Genomic DNA, 20346 nt, shown 5'->3' with positions numbered 1-20346 from the left:
ATTTTTTGGGCAACTTGTGATTTCCAGCTACTACAAATTACCTTTGGTGGAGGGTGAGGGCGCAGCCTGACCTCCCGGCACCCTGCTCTAGTGCCACCACTGGCCGTGGCATGGGGATCGGAGCAATCAGAGCCTGCACTAGTTACCTGGGTGCTTTCCTAACTGCCCGCAGTCTGTGTTATCACAAGTGAGGTCTGCAGACCCCCTGCAGATACATCCCCATGCCCTGCACTTGTCTCAGGGTCTCACGGTGAGAGTGGAATTTCAAGGAGGAACCACTTCTGTTAAATATGCCCTACAAGCAGCATTTCTGCAGATATGGTTTAGTTTATCAGGCAAAGACAACTGTTACATGATCCAGAGAAGACAGACACAACATGTAGAGCATCTCTGAGGGCAGTAAGACCCAGAGACTGGCTTTCCCAGTGCGTACCCGAGCTTCTCAAAGCTTTGCAAGAGTCTTTATGAACATCTCTGCTAGGAGTCTGGTTGCCTTCCACCCAAGCAATAGCTACGCTTCCCCGAGTCTCCATCTCTCATGACCCCTTAGGATGAGAGACCGTAAAGCTTTGATGCGTACCTCCAGTTTTCCAGCTGCTATCAACTAGCACATCTCGGCCGAGGTTGCTGGGAGAGGGAGGCAAAAAAAGGCCAGGAGAAAACTGCTTAACGGTAGTGGAGCAAGAGCTGTACACCAGTGTCTGGCTTTTCACATACAAAAAGTGAAATTCCGCCCTTTTGCTGGGGGCTGGTGGTTCAAAAGCAATGGGAAGACACATCTTAATTAAACAGTTTGTCCAGGTCTGCAAACCAGTAACTTGCAGCTTTCAGAACCACAAAACGGCAATTAGTGGGAGGATTCCTGATGTCCTGGCACATAACGAAGCATGACAGTACACAAATAAAATAAGCAACTACAGAATTAATTACAGGCTAAACAAATTAATTATGGGTCCTCAATCAATGCCGACACAAGCGTAACCTCTTTCTCCTTACACCTTGGTATGAAAATAGAGCAAGCTGGCAGCAAAGACTTCCCACGTGCATCTCTGACTCAAACCCAGCCTTGGAGCTGCCTCCTGGGTCTTGCACTCACCTCTAGAGCCCTCCTGGTTATAATAATCAAAAGAAAGCTGAAACCCTCTAAAAATATATTTCAGGAAAGTTCAAAGAAAACAATGATAATGTCCACAGATGTCCCCTGTACAAGCAAAGTGCTCAGAAACAAGACCGAGTGCAACCTAAAGACCACAATCTCCATCACCCCCTGCTCTGCAGACAGGGCAAGTGGCTGTTTTTCTGGCAGAAAAGGGCAAAAAAAACCCTGGCAACTTAGGAACTGAAGGCTGGAGGGTCTGAGCAACCAGCTCTCTGTAAAAAAAGGAGCAGAAAGAGCAAAGAAACCGAGAGCAACAGCTAGATAAAGAGTCTCGGCATCCTCAAGCGAAGCTCTGAGGACATGGCCCTTGCACAGCAAAGGAAAAAGCTTAAAGGAATGTTTTGCACTAACACGGTTGAAAAGAGACCTGCCACAGCAAGCAAAACCCTTTTGTTTACTGATTTCCTCCATGCTTGAACACTTTCTTTAAAAATAAATAAGTTTATATAAAAAATTACCCTAACACCACTGGCGATTTCTTCACAGCTAAAATAACTCATCATTTGCTGAATGTTGTAACCACAGGCTTCAGCAAAGGCTGAGTCCAGCGTGTCCCTTCTCTCAAACACTGAGCAGTTATCTGATAAAAAGCAGAAGGGTTTATTCTGTGCTCCAGCAAGCCAGCAGCAGCCTTAATTCTTCACATAAGTCGGTCTTTTTTTAATCAGTGGCTCTTCGAAATCTGTATATTCAGGGTAGGAGCATTTCATTGCATTTTTATTGTAAAAAAACCCCTAATGCTACCGCTTATTTGAAGAATCAATTTGACATGATTCAAATCAGATCTTACAAATTAAATGCTCTCAAATTTGGACAGTCAAGGACCAATCAACCCCAATCCTTTTTTAAACTGCTTGAGAGTGGAAAGTGCAGCTTGACAAAGCCTTGTGAGTTGTGTCCACCAGCAGCTTTGCATCATTTTCCCACCAAAATGCTGCTTTGCACCATCCTGTTGCTGTTTGCACCAACTCAGGGACCCCCACTGAGGGGACATGGCAGCGACAGCATAAAGCAGGAAGACAGGAGTTAGGTGTCCATCCCAGTGGCTTTTAGCCACAGGTAGGTTTACAGCCCACACTGTGAATATAGAGAAAAGGTGTTATTTCTTACCAACAGCAGGGAATGGCACAAACCTCTGGATCAAGAGACGAGTGGCGGGGGTAAACTTGTTTGCTCTCTGAACCAGAACATTAAGGCCCACCTTTGAATAGAAAAAAACAAAACAAAACAGAGAAGCATAAAGATTTAGCTACAAGGAGCAGGGCAGATGCCACAGGCTGCAGACAGCAGTAGAGGTCTTCAGGGGCACGGATGGGGGTCTCTCCTAATGCAGAAGAGTTTGAGAACTAAACCCCACACATGCTGCAGGGTTTAGCTGTGGTGGGTTCAGCCCTTTATTCAACAAAGGGTTGAACCAAACCGTTGGGTTGAACACAACCGTTGGGTTTAAAGGAAGGGTTGAACCCAACCGTTGGGTTTAAAGGAAGGGTTGAACCCAACCATTGGGTTTAAACCCTTTCTAGCTAAAAGACAAGGTAGAAACCACTGCAATGCCATTCAGTCCTTCTAGAAATGCCCCTAGCTGCATTTTTACCCAGTTCACTGACATTTTCCCCACCCAGCACAAAATCATTTGCGCCGGGAGTCCTCACACAGCTAGGAAAAAGCCAAATATCAGTGGTGGTGGTTGGCCCAACACAATTCATTGCTCCTCCCAGGGTCTGTGCAAACTACACCACCCCTCTCCAATGCAAACATTTGGGCTATAGAGGAGCTATTAATAGAAACAAGAGATAGCAGGCAGTTTATTATAACCATGGATCATTTTTTTGTTGCCTCCTCCAACACTTGAATAATGCAGAGCTCTCCACAGTTTTGCAGGGATCTAAGCCATTGCATATGTTAATATAAACAGCACGGAGGAGAGTTGCTGCCTCGTCAGCCTCAGCGTGGTTGGATAGTAGTGATAGTCAGAGAATTTCCACCAAAATTTGTTTCAAGCAGAACTGGGGTTATTAATTAAACAAACCTATTCACAGGGAATGACTTCTGTCTTCAAATTACTCTCCCTCACAATATTTTCTCTTTTTTATCCAAAAACCCCCAAACACGCAAATAAAACCCAACAACCCCAAACTGGGAATTTTAGGCCGAAAATGGAAGTCTTTAGCAATGCCTGGCCAAAAAGTTTTCAGCCAAAAATGCAGCAAAATAAAAAAAAAAAAATCAGCCAAAGCCAAAAACCTGCCAGCAAATAGTGATTTGGGGGCTTTTAAAAAAAAAAAAAAAAAGAAAAAAAAAAAAGAAAAGAAAAGAAAAGCATGGGAGAACATATTTTGCAAGCTGCTACATTATACATGCATCCGCAGCGCATCTCGTCTTTTTGGAGGCTGAGAGGAAGATGTTGAGAAGCGCAACTGCTGGGTAAGCCCTGCATAAGCAGAGTGCTGATTTTCAAAACCCATGCAGCATGTCCAGAGCCCCATGAGGTTTTCACCAGGACCCTATGTAGGAACCCTTCCTGCTGTCCTCAGCCACTGCAACTGTAGTGCTGAGCCCAAGAGAGCCATGGTGGTTCTTCTTAGTCTGGGCAAGAATGAGGGTTTTGTCTTAATCTTCTTCCCCCTCAAAAATGACTGAATGATATTATTTTTACATTTTCCAAGTGCTGGGATGCCTATTTGCAAAATCTGAATGCTTCCAGAAACTGTAAAGCAATCTAAAATGGGTGGCTTTCAGAGTAAAGGTAAGACAGTCTTGAGCCTGGCTTTGCTAGTACTGCCCCATGGATTCGGGTATTTATGGCCTGGATACAGTTCATCTGTGTAGATGACAAATTTTGTTGGGTTTGCAGCCTCTGCTTGTGGGTTTGATGGAAGGATTAGACCGTGAAGTGGAAGAGCAGCAGCTTTTGAAACATAAAAGATGAGTCTGGGAGAAACACCGCTGTGAGGCTAGTGGTAATAAAAGCATTTTACTTTCAGATTCAATTTGGTGCTGCAGATGAACTCGCTCCTCCACTTAGAGCAACCACCCTGCTGTGAATATGAAATTAAATGTTGCTATAGATTTAAATCCAATCTCCCAAATTCCCAACACAAGGACTAGATTTAGGAAACTAATGAGGGTTTGTTTTTTACAGTTTTGAAATTGCTTTAGCCAATCTGTGAACTCTTTCCCACAGGTCATGAAGTGGGACGAGGGTAAACAGGTCAAGGAGAGCATCCAACAACGAGCAGGTACTCCTCAGCCTCAGACCACCGTAAGCAAAAGGGCCATCAACAAGGAGACCTTAATGAGTTTAACTCCTAGGGGCTGGCCGAAGAACACTGACTATCGAGGCAAATTCATCACTAAGAAAACAACTGCAGGAGTATTATTATTATCGTCACCCTGCCTACAGCCTGAGTCACAGATCTGGGATCTACAACACCGGCACTGTACAAACACGTAACAGAGAGTCAGGTGGGATTCATCACACCAAACGTCGTAGAATCATAGCATCATTTAGATTGGAAAAGACCTTTAAGATCATTGAGTCCAACTGTTAACCCAATGTGGCCAAGTCCACCACCAAACCATGTCCCCAAGTGCCACATCTACACATCTTTTAAATACTTCCAGGGATAGTGACAACCACTTCCCTGGGTAGCCCGTTCCAGTGCTTGATAACCCTTTCAGTAAAGAAATTTTTCCTAATATCCAATCTAAACCTCCCCCGGCACAACTTGACACCACTTCCTCTTGTCCTACGGGCTCCCTTTGCAGCCCAGTACAGAGAAATTAGCCCTTTCAAGGGTTTTTATTCTCTTCCCAAGACAGACATCTACAGGTGCTCACGCAAAATGTTCCCAACAGTGCCCATTCCCAACAGTGCCCATTCATCCCTGCTGACTATCAAAGGAGTCCAGGGATGCAGCTCAGATGAAGATATCTATGCTGGTGATGTCTCAACTCAGGCAAGACAAGTGCTCTTGCAGTTGGGAGCTCTGGGAATGGATTTGCTGTACTGGTTTCAGTGCAGTACTGGTTTGGGGTATTCCTGCACCATCACCCAGATTAGGGGAAAAATCCAGCTTTTTCAAATTGCCTATTTTTTTGAGGTTTCTGTCTCCAGAGCACTTCCTTGATCTGGGTGACACAGTCTCCCGACAAGGTAGGCATGGGGGATACGTTACACCACGACTGCTAATGTCTCGCAACACAAAACTGGGGCCGAACGCTGTCGATGGGAGACCAACCTTACTGAGGGCTCTACTATGCCTTCAGCAGCACCCTGGCCTTCCTCCCTTTTCTTCAAATGCCAAGAATTCCTGCTATTTATTTTGCTACCTGCTTTGTTTTCAGCACCAACAATGCTATCTCAGCAGAAGGATAGTGTTTGTGATGTTGCCGTACTTGAAGCCGTACCATCAGACATCATTAGAGTGACTGTGTAATAATAAACCAAGATTTCTGTTTCTTTTTCTCTTCCTTCTTGTCTCAAAAAGTTCTGACCTCATTCATGGTCACCAAGACATGGATTTTGAAAGCACAGGATTTTTTGAAAAAATCCTTGCTTTATTTTTATTTTTTTTTCCTTTATGACTATTAAGATTTTTGAAGCCTGAGAGATGGCTTTTGAATGCCTGAAGTTGGCAACGACCGAGCCGTTTGATAAAGGTCCAACCCTAAACCTCTTAAATCAGTTCTAGAGCAGTAAATACATTGGCAGTTCAAGAAGTTATTTCACTTAATTTTGAGATGGAATTTTTATAAAATGAAGGAGTATTAGGAGTCCAGTGGGCAAGGTGGCCATCAGTTGGTAGAAGACGCCACCTAAATGTCACTGAGCAGCTCTCTAGACTTCATTAACTGCATTGGTGAGACTGTGAGGGACACAATTTTTCCAGGTTCCAGTAGTATTGGACAACCCTGACCATTGCAGTTGGAGCTGGCTGCTCCAAGCAACCTAGAAAGTCAACTTGGAAGGAGGGACTGGCTCCAAAGAAGTTTATCCTTCAGCCTTCAAATCACCAGATTGCTGAATTAAAACACTAATTGGATCTGATGAGTCCCATACAGTCGAACTGAAGAAAAGAGCATTAGGAGAAGGAAGGAAAAAAATCATTCATTAGGGCTGAGAGGTGAAAATGGAGGCAGAGAGATGGAAAACTGGGCTGTTTACCAACTGGAGCTTTACCAAGTCAAGGAGAACAGAATGGAGGAGTATAAGGGAAGGGAAAGCAATAACAATCCGAGTAGAGAAGGAAGTTAGAGAGCAGCAAGAGTAAGGAAAGGAGAAAACCTGAGTCACATCCAAGATGACTGCAGAAGGGATGACCACACTAGCCCCACAGTTAAGATGTTTCAGTGGAAGAAAACAGCGGAGTCTTGAGAAAGAAGCAAGCTTGCAGGAGGGGCGTGAGGAAGAAAAGAGGGGATTAATGCTGATAATGAGACAAACTTGATTTGGCAGGTGATGAAGAAAGAAGACGAGGATGGCGGGGTCCCGTGCCCAAGACAAAGGGTTGTTGTTTCAACATTGAGTTTTCCATGCATCTGGACCCCGTACAGAAGCAACACCACACCTGGGTGCTGTGAGGCTGGGCTGGGGCAGAAGGAAAGGGCACAGATGAGAACAAATTTGCTGGAAGCAAAGACACACCAGTGAAACGAGAGAAAACGCTGCAGAGAAGAACAAGGAGTTTGAAAGGTGGCAGTCGGCAAGGACTCAGTGGTTGCCAGGTACTCCTGAGCCCAGAGGCAGGGTGATGGGCACAGGGTGCCTCCCCAGAGCGTACCATGCCTTTGTCTCCACTACACCAAAGGCTCGAGACTGTGCCTTTGGGAAATGGCTGCTACAGCTCCATGACTTACGGGCTCAATGGAGGAATCACCGGGCTGGGTTTCCAGTCTGAGTGATACCACTCTCTTCTGGTGTCTTCTGGTATCTGAACTTGTTATCTGTGAACCATTAGAGGAGTTGCAGGAATGGGAGCTTTTGAGCACAGGTATCCAGATTTTAGAGCCGGGTACCACTTCATTTAAAAACTTTAAGCAGCAAACAGAAGTTTATCACCAGCTCCGCCAATCTACTGTAATTTTCCTCCTGCTCTTGGCTCCCTGCAATGGTTCACTGCTGACGAGGTGCCCAGCCATGCTCCAACCCCTCCCATCCCTTGCCCCCTCGCCCTACCTTGCACCAACTTCCTCCAGCTTCTAAGTGTTTCTTGACTGCCCTAAGTGGCAGATAGTCCTGAGGGCAGTGGGTGGCCTCCCATGCCGTCTCACAAGATGATTACGGGCATCACACCAAATTCGCAGGCTGTCAATGCAGCCGCTCCACACGGCTCACAAACAATTATCAGGAAGAAGGAGCTGGGATTAGAAAAATCCACAGGGGCGCCTCCACCTAGAGAGGAGAGTGAAAAATTGCATGTGTGTGTGTGTGCGTGTGTGTGTGAGTTAAGTGTGCAATGGGAACGGGGAAGGAGGAACAACCCATGGCCGGTGGCACTGACGACACGGGAAAGAGCAGGGCTTCTGCCCCGGAGCGCTGTGTGCAAGGATGATCTCCCTGCCCTGAGTTGCATGCAGTCGAGACCAAAAACTTGGTCCAACAAGCTCCTGTCCTTCCTGAACATGGAAAAAAAGAAAAAAATCAAGATCCTGGGTTTTTTATTGCTCATGAATTTTATAAGTGTAATGAGCCAGCACAACTCTAATTCATCTAATTAAAGTTCTTAGATTCTCCTTCTAGCTTTGGTTAGGCACCCCCAAGCATCACCTGTCCTTCTTTGAAAGGACAGAGCTGTAAATATAACTTTTTACTATTCTCACCTCCAGAGCGTGAGAAGATTTTTAAACCTGCATATCAGAGCAAACGTATCCCTTGTAAGTGGTACCAGTGATACAGTTTGTTAAGCTGTGGGAGTCGGGGCTGCAAGGGCAGGTATCGCCAAAGCCGGCTGTGATACAATGATTACAATACTAATATTATTTTACAGTGATCATCTTGGGCTTGAACAGTTTTCACCTCTCATCTTCCTTAGGAGAAGAAAAATAAGATCTTTCTGCTGAAATCCTATGTGGTCATGAGAATTTCTTGGGTTGTTAGGGATGTTTTCAAGACAAAGCACATTTTGATTTTGCAAAATGCTAATTTTTTTTTGGGGGGGGGAATCCAGCTTGTTTAAAAATACCATTTTTGCAATGTCCATTTGTCCAGAAGCAGCCTCTGCTTTAATATGATCTCTCAGACCCACACTGGGCTTTGCTGATTAGACTCCTACAAAACTTTTTTTTTCTGATACAGCTAAATATAAAATTTAGGAGTTATAATTTTTGTGTAACCTCTGTGCTTGACAAGTTCCGACTGCAGCTGAGATTCCTGCACAAATTATAACCTATGAACCCCGTGGGAATACAACCAAAAATCTCAAAGACATATTATTATGTTTCAAGAATTCAGAAGCTCTGCAGAAACCCTACAGTAACTACAGGAGTTGTGAAAAAGCTATATTTTCTTGAAATAACATCACCAAGGCTTCTGTACAGAAGAAAGTTGCCCCAGGATGACTTACTAAGACCCCCGCGACAGAGAGTAGTGACTTCCCACTGTGAGAGCAGAAATTTTGAGTCCTGGAGCATCTAGGTTTGAGCTTCTGGTCTGAAGAGTTTCCTACATGAGTCCCAACACCAAGTCATGTAGCTTCTCTCTCCTTTCCCCAACTGTGCAACAGAGCTGAGAACCAAGCCCAAACTCCCAGGGGCACCCCAAAGATCTGCAGGGCCTCCCATATAGCGTGCCAGAGGCTACTGCAGCACATCATACGCTATTCCACAGTGAGAGCTCTGCCCTTTGCTCCTGTCCACGTGGTCTAGTTGCATTTAGTTTCAGCAGATTGTTGCTGGTTTCTTCTTTGAACTCCTGTCGTGGGCTCATGGAGGCACTAGCCTTCAGCAGGCAGGTAGGCAAGAGCGGCTGGAGGGACTAACCTCCACCTTGGCTCTGCTGGTTGCTACCACAGACCCACCTAAGCCATGTTTTTCTTTGCCCAAAGCCAAGAAGCACTCACACACTCCATTTCTGCACAGCCACTCTAGGGACAAGAGGGGTGACAAGCAGCTGAAGGGAGGCAACATCTCTGACTGCTGCAGCAGTTTGGTGGATGAAAACGTATCCAAACCAACAGACCAAGATGAAGAGTGTCAGGGGTCCTAAAACTGATCTGTGCAAAGCTTTAGACTAGCAGGAATGATTTTTCCCTTGCAATTTTCCAAGGAAAAAAAGTATCATGGGATACCTCAGCAAACCAGATTAGGTTATTAAAACTGTCTTGCTTCTCTCCAGTTCTAACCTAGTTTGTTTTAATACATATTCAAGTTTAACTCCATATACTTTCACACCTTGTGAAAGCACCAGGTGCACACCATACAGTAATACAGTAAGCCAGAGCATCAGTACACCATACTGGCATCAGTTCCCTACCTCCGCTGGCTTGCCTGGAGTCAGGAGTTAGGGTCAGGAAGCAAGGAGGCACTTTTAAAATGCAAAGACCTGGATCTGCCTGTGAAGACATGCTTTAAACACCCTCCCGTACGCCACGACTGGCAGAGACTCCAAGGTGAGTCATTAGTAGCTGATAGCACCAAAGTTATTAATGGCATTAAATCACCTGATTTATTTAACCCAAGGTTATCCAGTAAGGTAAGCCAAAAGGAAATGTTCCAAGTCCTGAGCAGGTACATTTTAAGTGTATAGATCAATACAAAACATACAGCCTGGCTGGCAGTCATGGTTACATGACACTGCATCTCTCTCTCTTATACAAAAGAAGACAAAACACCTACTTTTGTCAGAATTTAGCTCAGGTTGCTAAGGAGAACAACGTATTTATTTGCCTCTGTACTGACAATACCATAAATCCCAAACTTGCACTTAATAAAAACCTTGTTAGAAGTTACAAACCCTGGTATATTTGAAAGGGGAAGGAGGGAGCTTGGCTACTTTATTAATTGGGGTAAACCCCACTGTCTCTCCACTTAAGAGGTGCCCGATCTCACACAAGGGTTTTGTTTCCCCTTCCATCGGGGGAGAATCGAACCCCTATCACAAGGGAGATCAGTGCCATTGTGCCTAGGCAGTCACAATAGACGTTTCCTAGTTAAGTTACATACACCTATATATGTAAAACACACTCTGTATGCCTGCCAGGCTTGCTGCGGTCTAATTAGAGCCCATCCTGTGAACAGGGGAGGACAATGCCAGCAGTACTGATGTACGTGGCACCTCCAGGGTACATGGAGTGGACAACAGATGGACAACAAGCTAATGACCTGGGCACCAAGCTGAGTGACAATGCATTGCTTACTGGGAGATGTCAGAAATGTGGCCAAAAGATACTGGCAGAAGAGAGAAACCCCTTGGAGAGTCTGCACAGGGTCTTTAGTATCATAAGGAGCAAGATTTGGAGCTGGTCTTGGCAGAACCTGAAGCCATGATCGTGGAAATTAAAAACCTGATGTATAAAGCTCTGATCCAAAGACTACGGAAATCAATGGCAATAACACCATGGCTGTGAGATGCTTCAAGGAGAACGTAGAGAGAAACCCAATGACTCAATACCATGGGCTCCAGGTGAGGCAACCCCTGGGCTAACACCACCAGTCTCCAGATACAGGTCTCAGCACCAGTGACAACCCAGAAACCAGAGAGCAGCTGCTCACAGCCCTTGTCTGGATCTGGTTTAATTTGCAGGCATTTAATTGCAGCCACAAGAATCACTTTTGACCTCAAACTGAAGTTACAGTCTAAGGCCATAGTACTGAAGAGCTGAGTCAGAAGCAAAATGGATCAGCAATACAGTAGCAAATTGAGTTTGGATCTGAAATTATGAAGCCTACTTACAAAATATGCTAAAACCCAGTTATTAACAATAAAGTTGGGTTTGATTATGTAGCTTTTTTAACCTTTTAAAAGCATGACAAAATTAACAGAAAGCAAGAGTGTGCATGCGTGTGCATGTGTGCATGCTGGAAAGGGTTTCTGTATAATTACAGACCCTCTGATCAGTATAGCTCTTGGCGCTAGAATATTTGGGGGGAAAAAAAACCCCAAACCCCAAACATTTAAAATCTGCTTGGTCTTTCTCAAGCCTTTTTACCACTCTCTGCCTTTGTTTGCCTTGCTTAGGAAAACCAGCTGGTATTAATTGCACTTCATACACCACCATCATGAACAGCAGCCAGATACCAGAAAATAAGGCCTAATCACAGGAATCCAGTCAATTGTTTAAAAAAAAAAAACAAAACAATTACCGCTCAGTGTTCAGAAAAGCAGTAAAACGAGAGCAATCAAAAGAAAATGCAGGAAGGAGGCTGGTGTATGGAGAATGTGATAAAAATAAACTACAATCACAGAAGGAGAAACAGAAATCTAGGTCACTTAACGGTAATCAGACTCCTCTAAACATATTGTCCGCCGCAAGTGAAGCTCAGAGATGTCGCACGCTCGTGCGGAGCGGGTAGCCCAGGTCTTGGCACGTGCCTGGTGGCAGAGACGGTGCAGAAATGTCACGTAAGAAGTTAGAGATGGAAGAGATCTATTACATCAGCCTTTTCACCTCTTTGCCTGCACTCAGTCTTACCATTATCCCTTCTGATGTTTTTTCTAGCATTACTTCAAGTGATTGCTTCACCTGAGTACTGCACAGGAGGGAAAATTCTAGACCTGGCATAGTTTTCCTTGCATGAAGCTATGCTGTGAATCCGGTTGAGCTGGGAGTAGGTGGAAAAAAAAGGAATATTGGGGAAACAAAATTGAAATATTGAAAAAAAATATTGATTCCTCCAAAACCTCATTCCAAAGGGCTGCAAATCAGGAGTCCCAGACGTAGCACTGGAACTAAGAGAGAAGTGTTGCCTCTCCCTGACAGCAATTCCTCTCTCTCTAAAATGGGAAAAGAATCAGGTTATTTGCAAAGATTTGCTAAGACTTCTAGTTTAAATGCAAGAAGCGTAAAGCCAAAATCTGCTCCTCTGTACATGTGAGAAAGCAATTTGTTTGTCCCTCTCGTTAGATAAAGACACGGAAGGTGAAGACAATGGGAAGCACAATCACAAGTCAACTGATCTGTCATTTTGTGAGCCTTCTCCCCATGTCGCTTGCCAACTGCAAACATGGAAGGGGCTCGCTTTAATTAATACTGGGTCTCAGCAGACCACTGGAGGCAGTGGCACTTGTTTTCAGGTCATCTGGTCCTAATAGGCTCACACTGGGAGGTGATTTGTTGCTAACTGACAGCAGAGATCAGTTAATGAGGGCTGAGGCCTTACAATCCAATGTAATGAACCTCAGGGCTCTTTTTATATTATTTGTCATCATCATTTAAGAAAAAAAAAAATGCTCGAGGAGATGCTGGTTATTAATCCAGATATTTACAATATAAAAATCACTCCCTGCTCTGCAGGATTTTCTCTAGGCTACTCTGCACTGGGAATTGAGCACGCAATAAGTATTGCTACGGATTATCAGGACACGAGTTATTCTGCAGTAACACACACATCAGTAGTGTCCCCAATGGATCATCTATGGGGGACACTACGGGGACATCAGTGCACAGTAACTTCATCTCATTTTTGCACACCCTATGTGCCATAGCATGCTCCACTTGGAAGATCTCCTTCCAACATCAGGAAGGAGAAAGTATCCATAAAGGCTGCTGCTTTTCCCTGCTCCCCCAACTACATTGATGGATCTGAGGAAAGTTCCTGCCTCCCCATAACAATATTCTGACCCTCAGAGCACCACAGCTACAAAACCACTGCTATTACAGAGCTCACGATACTCTTCACACACGCTAAGGGCACCGCAGTGGAAGCCCAGTCTGGTGGGGCCATTGTGGCACTTACACAAGAAGGCAGAAACACCCTCTCAGCACCACTGAAAGATTTCCTCTTGCACAAGCCTGAAATGCTCCAAGTACAGAATATTGTGGCATTGTCTTTTTTTTTTGTGGTGCTTTTAAAGGTCTCCCATCATGGACAGCTGAGGTGTGCAAGATAACCAAGCACTGGGGCTCCTGCTGGAGATGCACCTGCAAGTTAGATGGACAGATAAATCCCAGCATCGTTTCAGTTTCTGCATTTATTCAAAGCTTATTGCTCTGTACAGACCATCAGCTCCTTCACCACCAGGGAGCAAATGGTACAACTGACAGAGGCACAAACCACCATGGGATGAAGAGCTGATCTACCATCAGCAGACTGATAAGCCACCCACACATCACCAGCGGTGACAGCCACACTGCAGTAACAGCAGGCCACTGCTGGTTTGCTGCAATTTCTTTTATCTACAAGTCTGGGTGTAGTTTTCCACACTGCTTCAGAGAACAAGTGTTTCTCACAGCACCACTGACAGTCACTTCTGCACTCTGAACCTATGTTTCTGCTTCAGCTCCTTTGCAGTCAGCCTAGGAGGAATCAGAGATCTTAAAGACCTGCAGCAGCTGTCCCAACGTGGACATCTCCACACGCCGCCCAAAGTGGTTTCCTTACCAAAGCCTGTCAGCTTCTCGGGGTGACAAAACTCTGCCAACATCACTTCTCCGTGTCTCCTGCCCTCTATCTGCCCCTGTTGCCAAAACGGAGAGGAGCATTAATGCCAACAACGTGGAACCAGTCATCATCCCTCTGCTGCAGCTGCGCTGGGGGTTGGAAGGCAAGTTGTGAGCAGCAGCAGCACATCAAGCTGGAGAGCTTCACTTTACTAATACACAAGGTGGAAAAAATTCTGAACCAAGGACTGAGGAGGACAGTCAAGCTCTCCCATGCTACACCAGGAAACTGTGGACAGCGAAGGGCTGCTAACCAAAGCGTTGCAGTTGGTGGGATGGGGACTCAGGTTGTACTTCAGCTGCAAAAGCGTGGAGCTGGTGTGGACACATCTTTATGGAGTTAAGAAGCGTGGGAGCTAACACCAACGCAAGGCTGGTCTGTGTGCACAGTCTGGGTTAATTCTGTAGTGAAGGGATAATACAGGTGATACAGAGGAGCAGTACGGCAACCAGTGAGCAAGCCAAGCCAGCAATACAGAAAACTATCAAGCAGAAGCGTATCCAATAAAATGGACAGTTTCCACTCAAAACTGCACACCAACTCTACACCCTTTGCAAAGCTGTCTGGCAGCTGCACGAGAACAGAGATATGCCTTCTGCAGACTTTCTGCTGTCCACTGAGGACATGATGTGCCAAACCGCTCACTGCCAGTTCCCAGCCAGGAGCTCCAGCCTCCATAGTTCTCCTAACAGACTCCTCCAGTCTGCTCTAGACAAACATTTTACCTTGTAAAGAAATCTAAACAAGCCCATGAAGCTTTTTGCTAAAGGTGAATTGGGGAATCTGGGTACAAATGGTGTGGTGAGCAGATTGAGTGCTGACCTCCTCCCATAGCACAGTCTGTTTGCAGAAAAAATGCCTGGAAAAGGATGTCTGTGGCTTGAGAAAAAGGGAAAAAAGTCTTGGCCAGAGGAAAAAAAAATGCAAACTGCTGTGGGATGTCTAATGTTCCAGCAGAAAAAGTACAACCGTACATCTCAGAGGCTTACTTGAAAACCCAACATAAAAAATAACTTCCATAAGTTGCTCCTGAAAAATGTACCTGCCTCCTTGGGAATTAGCTGACCCTGCTAAAGATGTCAACGTATGCTTCTGGGGAACCTGAGTATTAAAAGCCTGATGACTGCACCAAGAGACCATAACTTTTGCAGTGTTAAAAGCTCCTTTCTTACAGATTACTTCAGCTATGATTTGAACACTGTTTCCAGCTTGAATGCTGTCCACAGGTGAAAGATGTCATTTCAAGTGTTGTGGTTCTTTCAGTTCAAGGTGCTGATCCGCCAGGAGAGTATCTCCAAAAGCCTGCCTTTGTTCAGCATGTCAGCCATCACACTATCACTCTGCAGCCTCAAAGTCACTGTTTTAACTTGGACTAGGCTAATTCACGACCGGTTAATGCATGTGTGGATAATCTGAGTTCACCCAGCAGCAAAGCCACAGTGCAGAGGCCCAGGCAGTGCACAGTGAAGGATGTGCTGGAAGCCATCAGCAGTAGAAGTCTCCTTCTGTTGAAAAGTTCAGGCATGCACGGACAGAAACACCTCGCGGTTAAAAAATTTTCTGGTTATGTAGACTGAACTCTGTCAATTAAAAGATAAACATGCTTGGCAATTCAAACAAACATCTCAAAAGCACTGCAGTACTACTGTAAGGGAGCAGTTACTTAGTAGTGAAATATATAGATATAAAGCGTTACCCACTGCTATTGAGACAGCACTTATGACAGCTCCCAAGTAGCCCTGGATGAACTTGGATGTCGGAGAAGGCTTTGGAAAGAAAAACAAAACATATTTTCAGTAAACAAACTTCTGGCTATTAAAATGCAACCAAGCTTTTTTGTTTTCATTTTATTTGTTTTAAACCAGAGACAGGTTTAATTTTGTCATATTGTTCTGTGACACATGGTCTGTCATCTAGCAGCGGCAAAAGCAAGGAAAATTGTAGCCTCATGAGCAAGGTTAAAGGGAATGGAAAATTAATTGGCATCAGAAAATTATAATAATAGCAGCTTAAAGGAAGTATGTGAATGAAATTCAGCAAATGGTACAAAATTAGCATTCTTATACGCTAGTGATGAACCCCAAACTCTCCACATTAAATATCTGTCTTTGAAACATTATCTCAGTGAGCTGGATGGTTTCCAACTCAGCTTCTCATATTGAGCTTCCCACACCCCGACATGGGATGAATGAAAGCTAAGCGATGGAAGAGAGCAGGAACAGCCCCACCACCCCCCAGCACCACTGCTGGTAGCGCATATAAAGTCCTCGGGAAACGGCAGCATGAACATGGAGCCGCCTTCTGCTATCCAAAAACCCAGATACCATTCTGCTTTTTGCTCATTTACATATCAAACTAAACCATTTCATACCAGTTAGAACTATATACTGGCTCAGTTTAAAGGCACTGAGCATTACTTATGTGCCTCAAGTGATTTTGAGATCCTCATGCCATTTACAGCCGAGATTTAAAATGGAAGTCTACACAGGAGAATGGCCAATCTATAAATTCATCACAGTGCCGACTCTGGAGTTTCTATTAACAGTGAAGAGACAAGACTTATGTTTCCGTGTCAAAACAGACCTAACGTGCTGCATGTGCTGCATATGTTGGGTCTCCTCACCTTTGTCGCGTTGCGGTTTGCATAGTTGACGCAGGCATTGTGGCTCTGATTCAACCACTAAAGAGGAAACAAGAAGAGACAGGCATAAACATAACTTCACCAGAATAAAAAAACCTATAAATGTGGGAGTGCTGTGGGAAAATTCATCTCCCTTTGGACCGGCTCACAACTTTCCACCTCTTTTCAAAGGCTCCTGCATACTCTATGTGCGAGCTAATCCCCTTCAAAGTGAGGGACAGAAATCCCAAGGCACCCAGTGCCCAGAGGGCAGCTCTGCTTCCCCGTATGCTTGAGATGCAACCCTTCTCCTGGCCCAATCCACCTCCACACGACACCTTGCTGCTATTGGTCTTTATTTTCACCAGTACCAAATCCATACTTCTGTTAAGATGTAGCAGTAAGTCCAGCAGCCACTTTGTCACTCATTTATTAAGCTCCTTGACTCTCAAACAGAGGGTCATAGGAGGCTTCAGCTGAGGAGAGGAGATGAGCAGATGTACCATCTTAGGGATACGGATGCCACTAAACTGGTATTTCTGGAGCAGGATTTGTCACCAAAGCAGCGTGGCAGCAGCTGGGGATGAGTAGCACCATGCTCCTGAAGGGTTTTACCCACAGCAGCTGCTGGTAATGTAAAGAAAATTTTATTTTCTGTCCCCAAAACACCATGTTCCCAGCTCAGAGTGTGTCAGAACTGGACTCCTCTCCAGCTCTGGCCAGAACTAAGATGGAGAAGGAGGAATGAAGTGAGAGTGAGGAGAGATAGTGAAACGAGGCACTAAAACAGAGGGATCAGCCCAGACGTTGCCAAGTTCACAGCCCAAGATCACGTTTTTCTTGCTGACCAGCTCTCTAGCCTTTGGACCTAGAAAACCTTGCTTTTTTGTTTTCTATAAATAATAACTTCAAAAAATATTACTAAGTCAGCTTGCCAATACGTGCTGGAAATCTGCATCAGTTTTCCAGATGTGGAGTGGTTTTTTAACCCACATAGCTCATATCTACATTAGCAGGTCCAGAGGACCAGGCTAGAGCTGACCTGAGACATGTACGTTTTGGGCATCAGCAACAACTGCTTCACTGTACAAGCTTGCTCCTATAGGACCCAGTGTTTGTTAATGCAGTAATACGCACTGTCCCTAAATCCTATGCTATTTACCTGGATAAATCTCCTTTTCAGAGAGATATAGACATACTGCTCAGATATTGTCCTTAGTCTAGAGTTTAAGCCATCTCTAGGTTGAATACATCCCCACAACCCATTTTTTGACTCCACTGTCTTCCTAGGTGGCTGTCTGACACCCTCCTTCGCTTTTTGGCTGCTTCTCCACCTACTTGCATTTTTCAGAAAGGGGTGACCCTTGTGCCCATCAGCAGGAACAGCGGAGGGAAGAGTTTCGGAACCACTTGTCAAGCAGCGGTGGCCCAGGCGGGCTTTGATTGCCGGACTTGCCTGCTACAACCTCCCTCTCGAGTGGGCTCATTTTGGTTCTGCATTTGAAGTACTGTTTCTGATTTTAAAAGGATTATTCCATACTTTTAAAGCTGAAAGCTTCTCCCAGCTATGCTGTGATGGCGGGAACAGGAGCTTCTCATGTTAGCCACTTACAAGGCACCCAGCCCAAGCCAGCTATCCCGGCTGGCTTGCTCCTCACTCGTGCAAGAGTAACTTCTCCAAAAGCCAACTCTTTCCATCATAAACATCTAAAAACAGGTGAGGCAAGTTGCCTTCAAAAACATGAACGAGTCTCCATGACTCCAGCCACTATCCCACTCCTAATGTAAAGCCACACACAGCCACAACTTATAGCTAAACACACCAAACCACAAGTTATTGGCACATCCCAATATATTCTCAGTTCTGCAGTCTTTCTAACATACTAGGCAGATCCCATTCTGCTTTGATATTTCTTAACTGCATAATTCTCTATCATCACTTACACTGTAGACAATGAAAAGACATTTGCAACTAAAAATAAATCCGAAAATAACTTGTTCTTTCATTTCAGTTAGTGCTGAAATTATACTTAAGTGGGGTGTTTACTATGGATATAACTCATTCACGTGCACGCTTCCTCCCCTTACTTTTAATTCCCAGAATTTTAATGGGAAATAACACCAACACCCCCTTACACACAGATTTTTTTTCCCCAAAGACCCTGTAGCACACTGAACGCAGAGGTCCTTGGCTTTGAAATGCACAGCTATTCCCAAAATTCCTGAGCATGGGGCGTCCCACTGCCCCTAGCCCTGCGCACACGCTGCACTTCCAATGGGAATTCACCAAGGAAGATCCCAACTACTTGACAGGGTGTCTTCAAAACAGCAGATGTACGAGTTTAAGGGCTTACATTTTCATGGAAGTATACACTGTGCAGTCATTTACACCTGTACAAAATGGGTCCAAAAAGCTGATTTTGAGATCCTGGGCTGTTTTGGATCTCCGTTGCAATGGCACAAATAGCCAGGCACTGGAAAATGGACCCAATAGTTTGCTTACAGCCCATTCCAGACCTACTAAACCTTTCCCCGATTATATCCAGCCACATCATCTCCCCATAAACCAAAGCACTGCCAGCGCAGAAAAGCCATGTGCATCAGTTTGTCCTCTAGACACAAGTCAGCTGCTGCTTTCCTTTCCATCATATTCTCCACCCATTCAGTGCACAGTGGCCGACGAGTGTTACCTGCCAAAACACAGTGGATGCCAGCGTCTGGTTGGGTAAGAGAAGACCAACAACCTGCAAGAGAAGAGATTTTTCTCATTAGCAAATGCACTGTTGGTTTGCTCTCAGTGCTCTTCTAGGCACGCAAACATCAAGCTTATTTCTAATGACTTGAATAAATTCATTTATGGCTTTATTTCATTATAGTTATTGAACTTCCCTTTAGTCTATTGTCTCTCAGTTTTCCAGTGGTGAAACTGGGTAACATAGCTGCCCGTGAAAGCTTTGCGTATTTAATTATTGCTTGCAACACACCTTGAAAAGAGTCTGGCAGCAGATACTGACCAAAGATTAGTTCATTAAAATATAATCAATTCTTTAATCCAGGTATTCCTGGAGGATAGCACAAACATTGCACGAATGCAAGAGTTCAAAGTTGTTACTGTTGGCAGTGAAAGGGGTTTTTCTTATTTTCCTTTGGCACATTCACTGTTTCAAGCAGAAGAAAGAAATCCGATTTGAACATCTGAAGACAGGAATGCCACCTGGAAGCACATGTGCTCCTGTTTGGGAGTCTGAATTTTGTTTTAAGAGAAGAGAATTGTTGATGTGTCATACTCTGAACTGTGAAAACTCCTGCTTGGGTTATGAGCTCAAGCGGACGATCGCCATCTCCCAGAGGCTTATGGTTGCCTGTCCCAGCACATCTGGCCAGGTGCAGCCCGCTGCTGCATGAAGGCGAGATGCCACAGGCTTTGCAAGGTCACCCATCGCAGCACCTAAGGCCACACACGTGTATGTTGCCTATACAGTCCTGAGAACATCCTTGGGACATGTCTCAATATACCTCACTGGCACACACTCTGCAATTCTTTAAAGACCCCACCTCTTACACACAAGACAGCTCTGCCAGACTCCTTCTTACCTTGTTTTATGGCAATCTTTCCTCTTAAAGCATAAGAGGTTGAAGAAGAGGAAAGGGATGCAAAGCAATGGGACTCCCAATGATAAGCCCAACAAACATGGACAGGAAGATGAGTTCTTGGGTAAGAAAAAGGTAAGATGAGGTACTTCCTAACATCACTGTCATTTTCCCCCCTTCCGCGCCTTAAATGTCTGGCAGTTTCTGAAGAAGATGGTCTTCTTGTTGCAAAATCACACTCACATCTTTGTTAAGAGTATAAAGACTGAACAACTCATTTTAATTCCAAATACATTTATTTTCAGGATACTCATGTGAACTGAAATGTCTCCCAGGCATCCAGGCAAGAAGGCTGCGAGTTCATTCCAACACTCAG

The 20346-nt window shown here is 44.8% G+C and overlaps 1 protein-coding gene across 3 annotated transcripts in view; it reads right to left on the bottom strand.

The window, feature by feature from the left end:
• SFXN5 (sideroflexin 5) overlaps window positions 1–20346 on the bottom strand; it is a 101130-nt gene that overhangs the window by 34932 nt on the left and 45852 nt on the right. For all 3 annotated transcript variants that reach the window (XM_049794367.1, XM_049794387.1, XM_049794378.1), the window contains exons 7-10: window positions 19070–19123; window positions 16383–16439; window positions 15460–15525; window positions 2270–2360 (exon numbers count right to left, since the gene is read on the bottom strand). In XM_049794367.1, the coding sequence (XP_049650324.1) occupies window positions 2270–2360; window positions 15460–15525; window positions 16383–16439; window positions 19070–19123 (268 nt within the window). The remainder of the gene's footprint in view (window positions 1–2269; window positions 2361–15459; window positions 15526–16382; window positions 16440–19069; window positions 19124–20346) is intronic.

Source organism: Accipiter gentilis, chromosome 3, assembly GCF_929443795.1.
Source record: "Accipiter gentilis chromosome 3, bAccGen1.1, whole genome shotgun sequence".
Classification (NCBI taxonomy): Eukaryota; Metazoa; Chordata; class Aves; order Accipitriformes; family Accipitridae; genus Astur; species Astur gentilis.
Note: the sequence above shows the minus strand (reverse complement) of the source record. Positions and strands in the feature narration are given on the sequence as shown.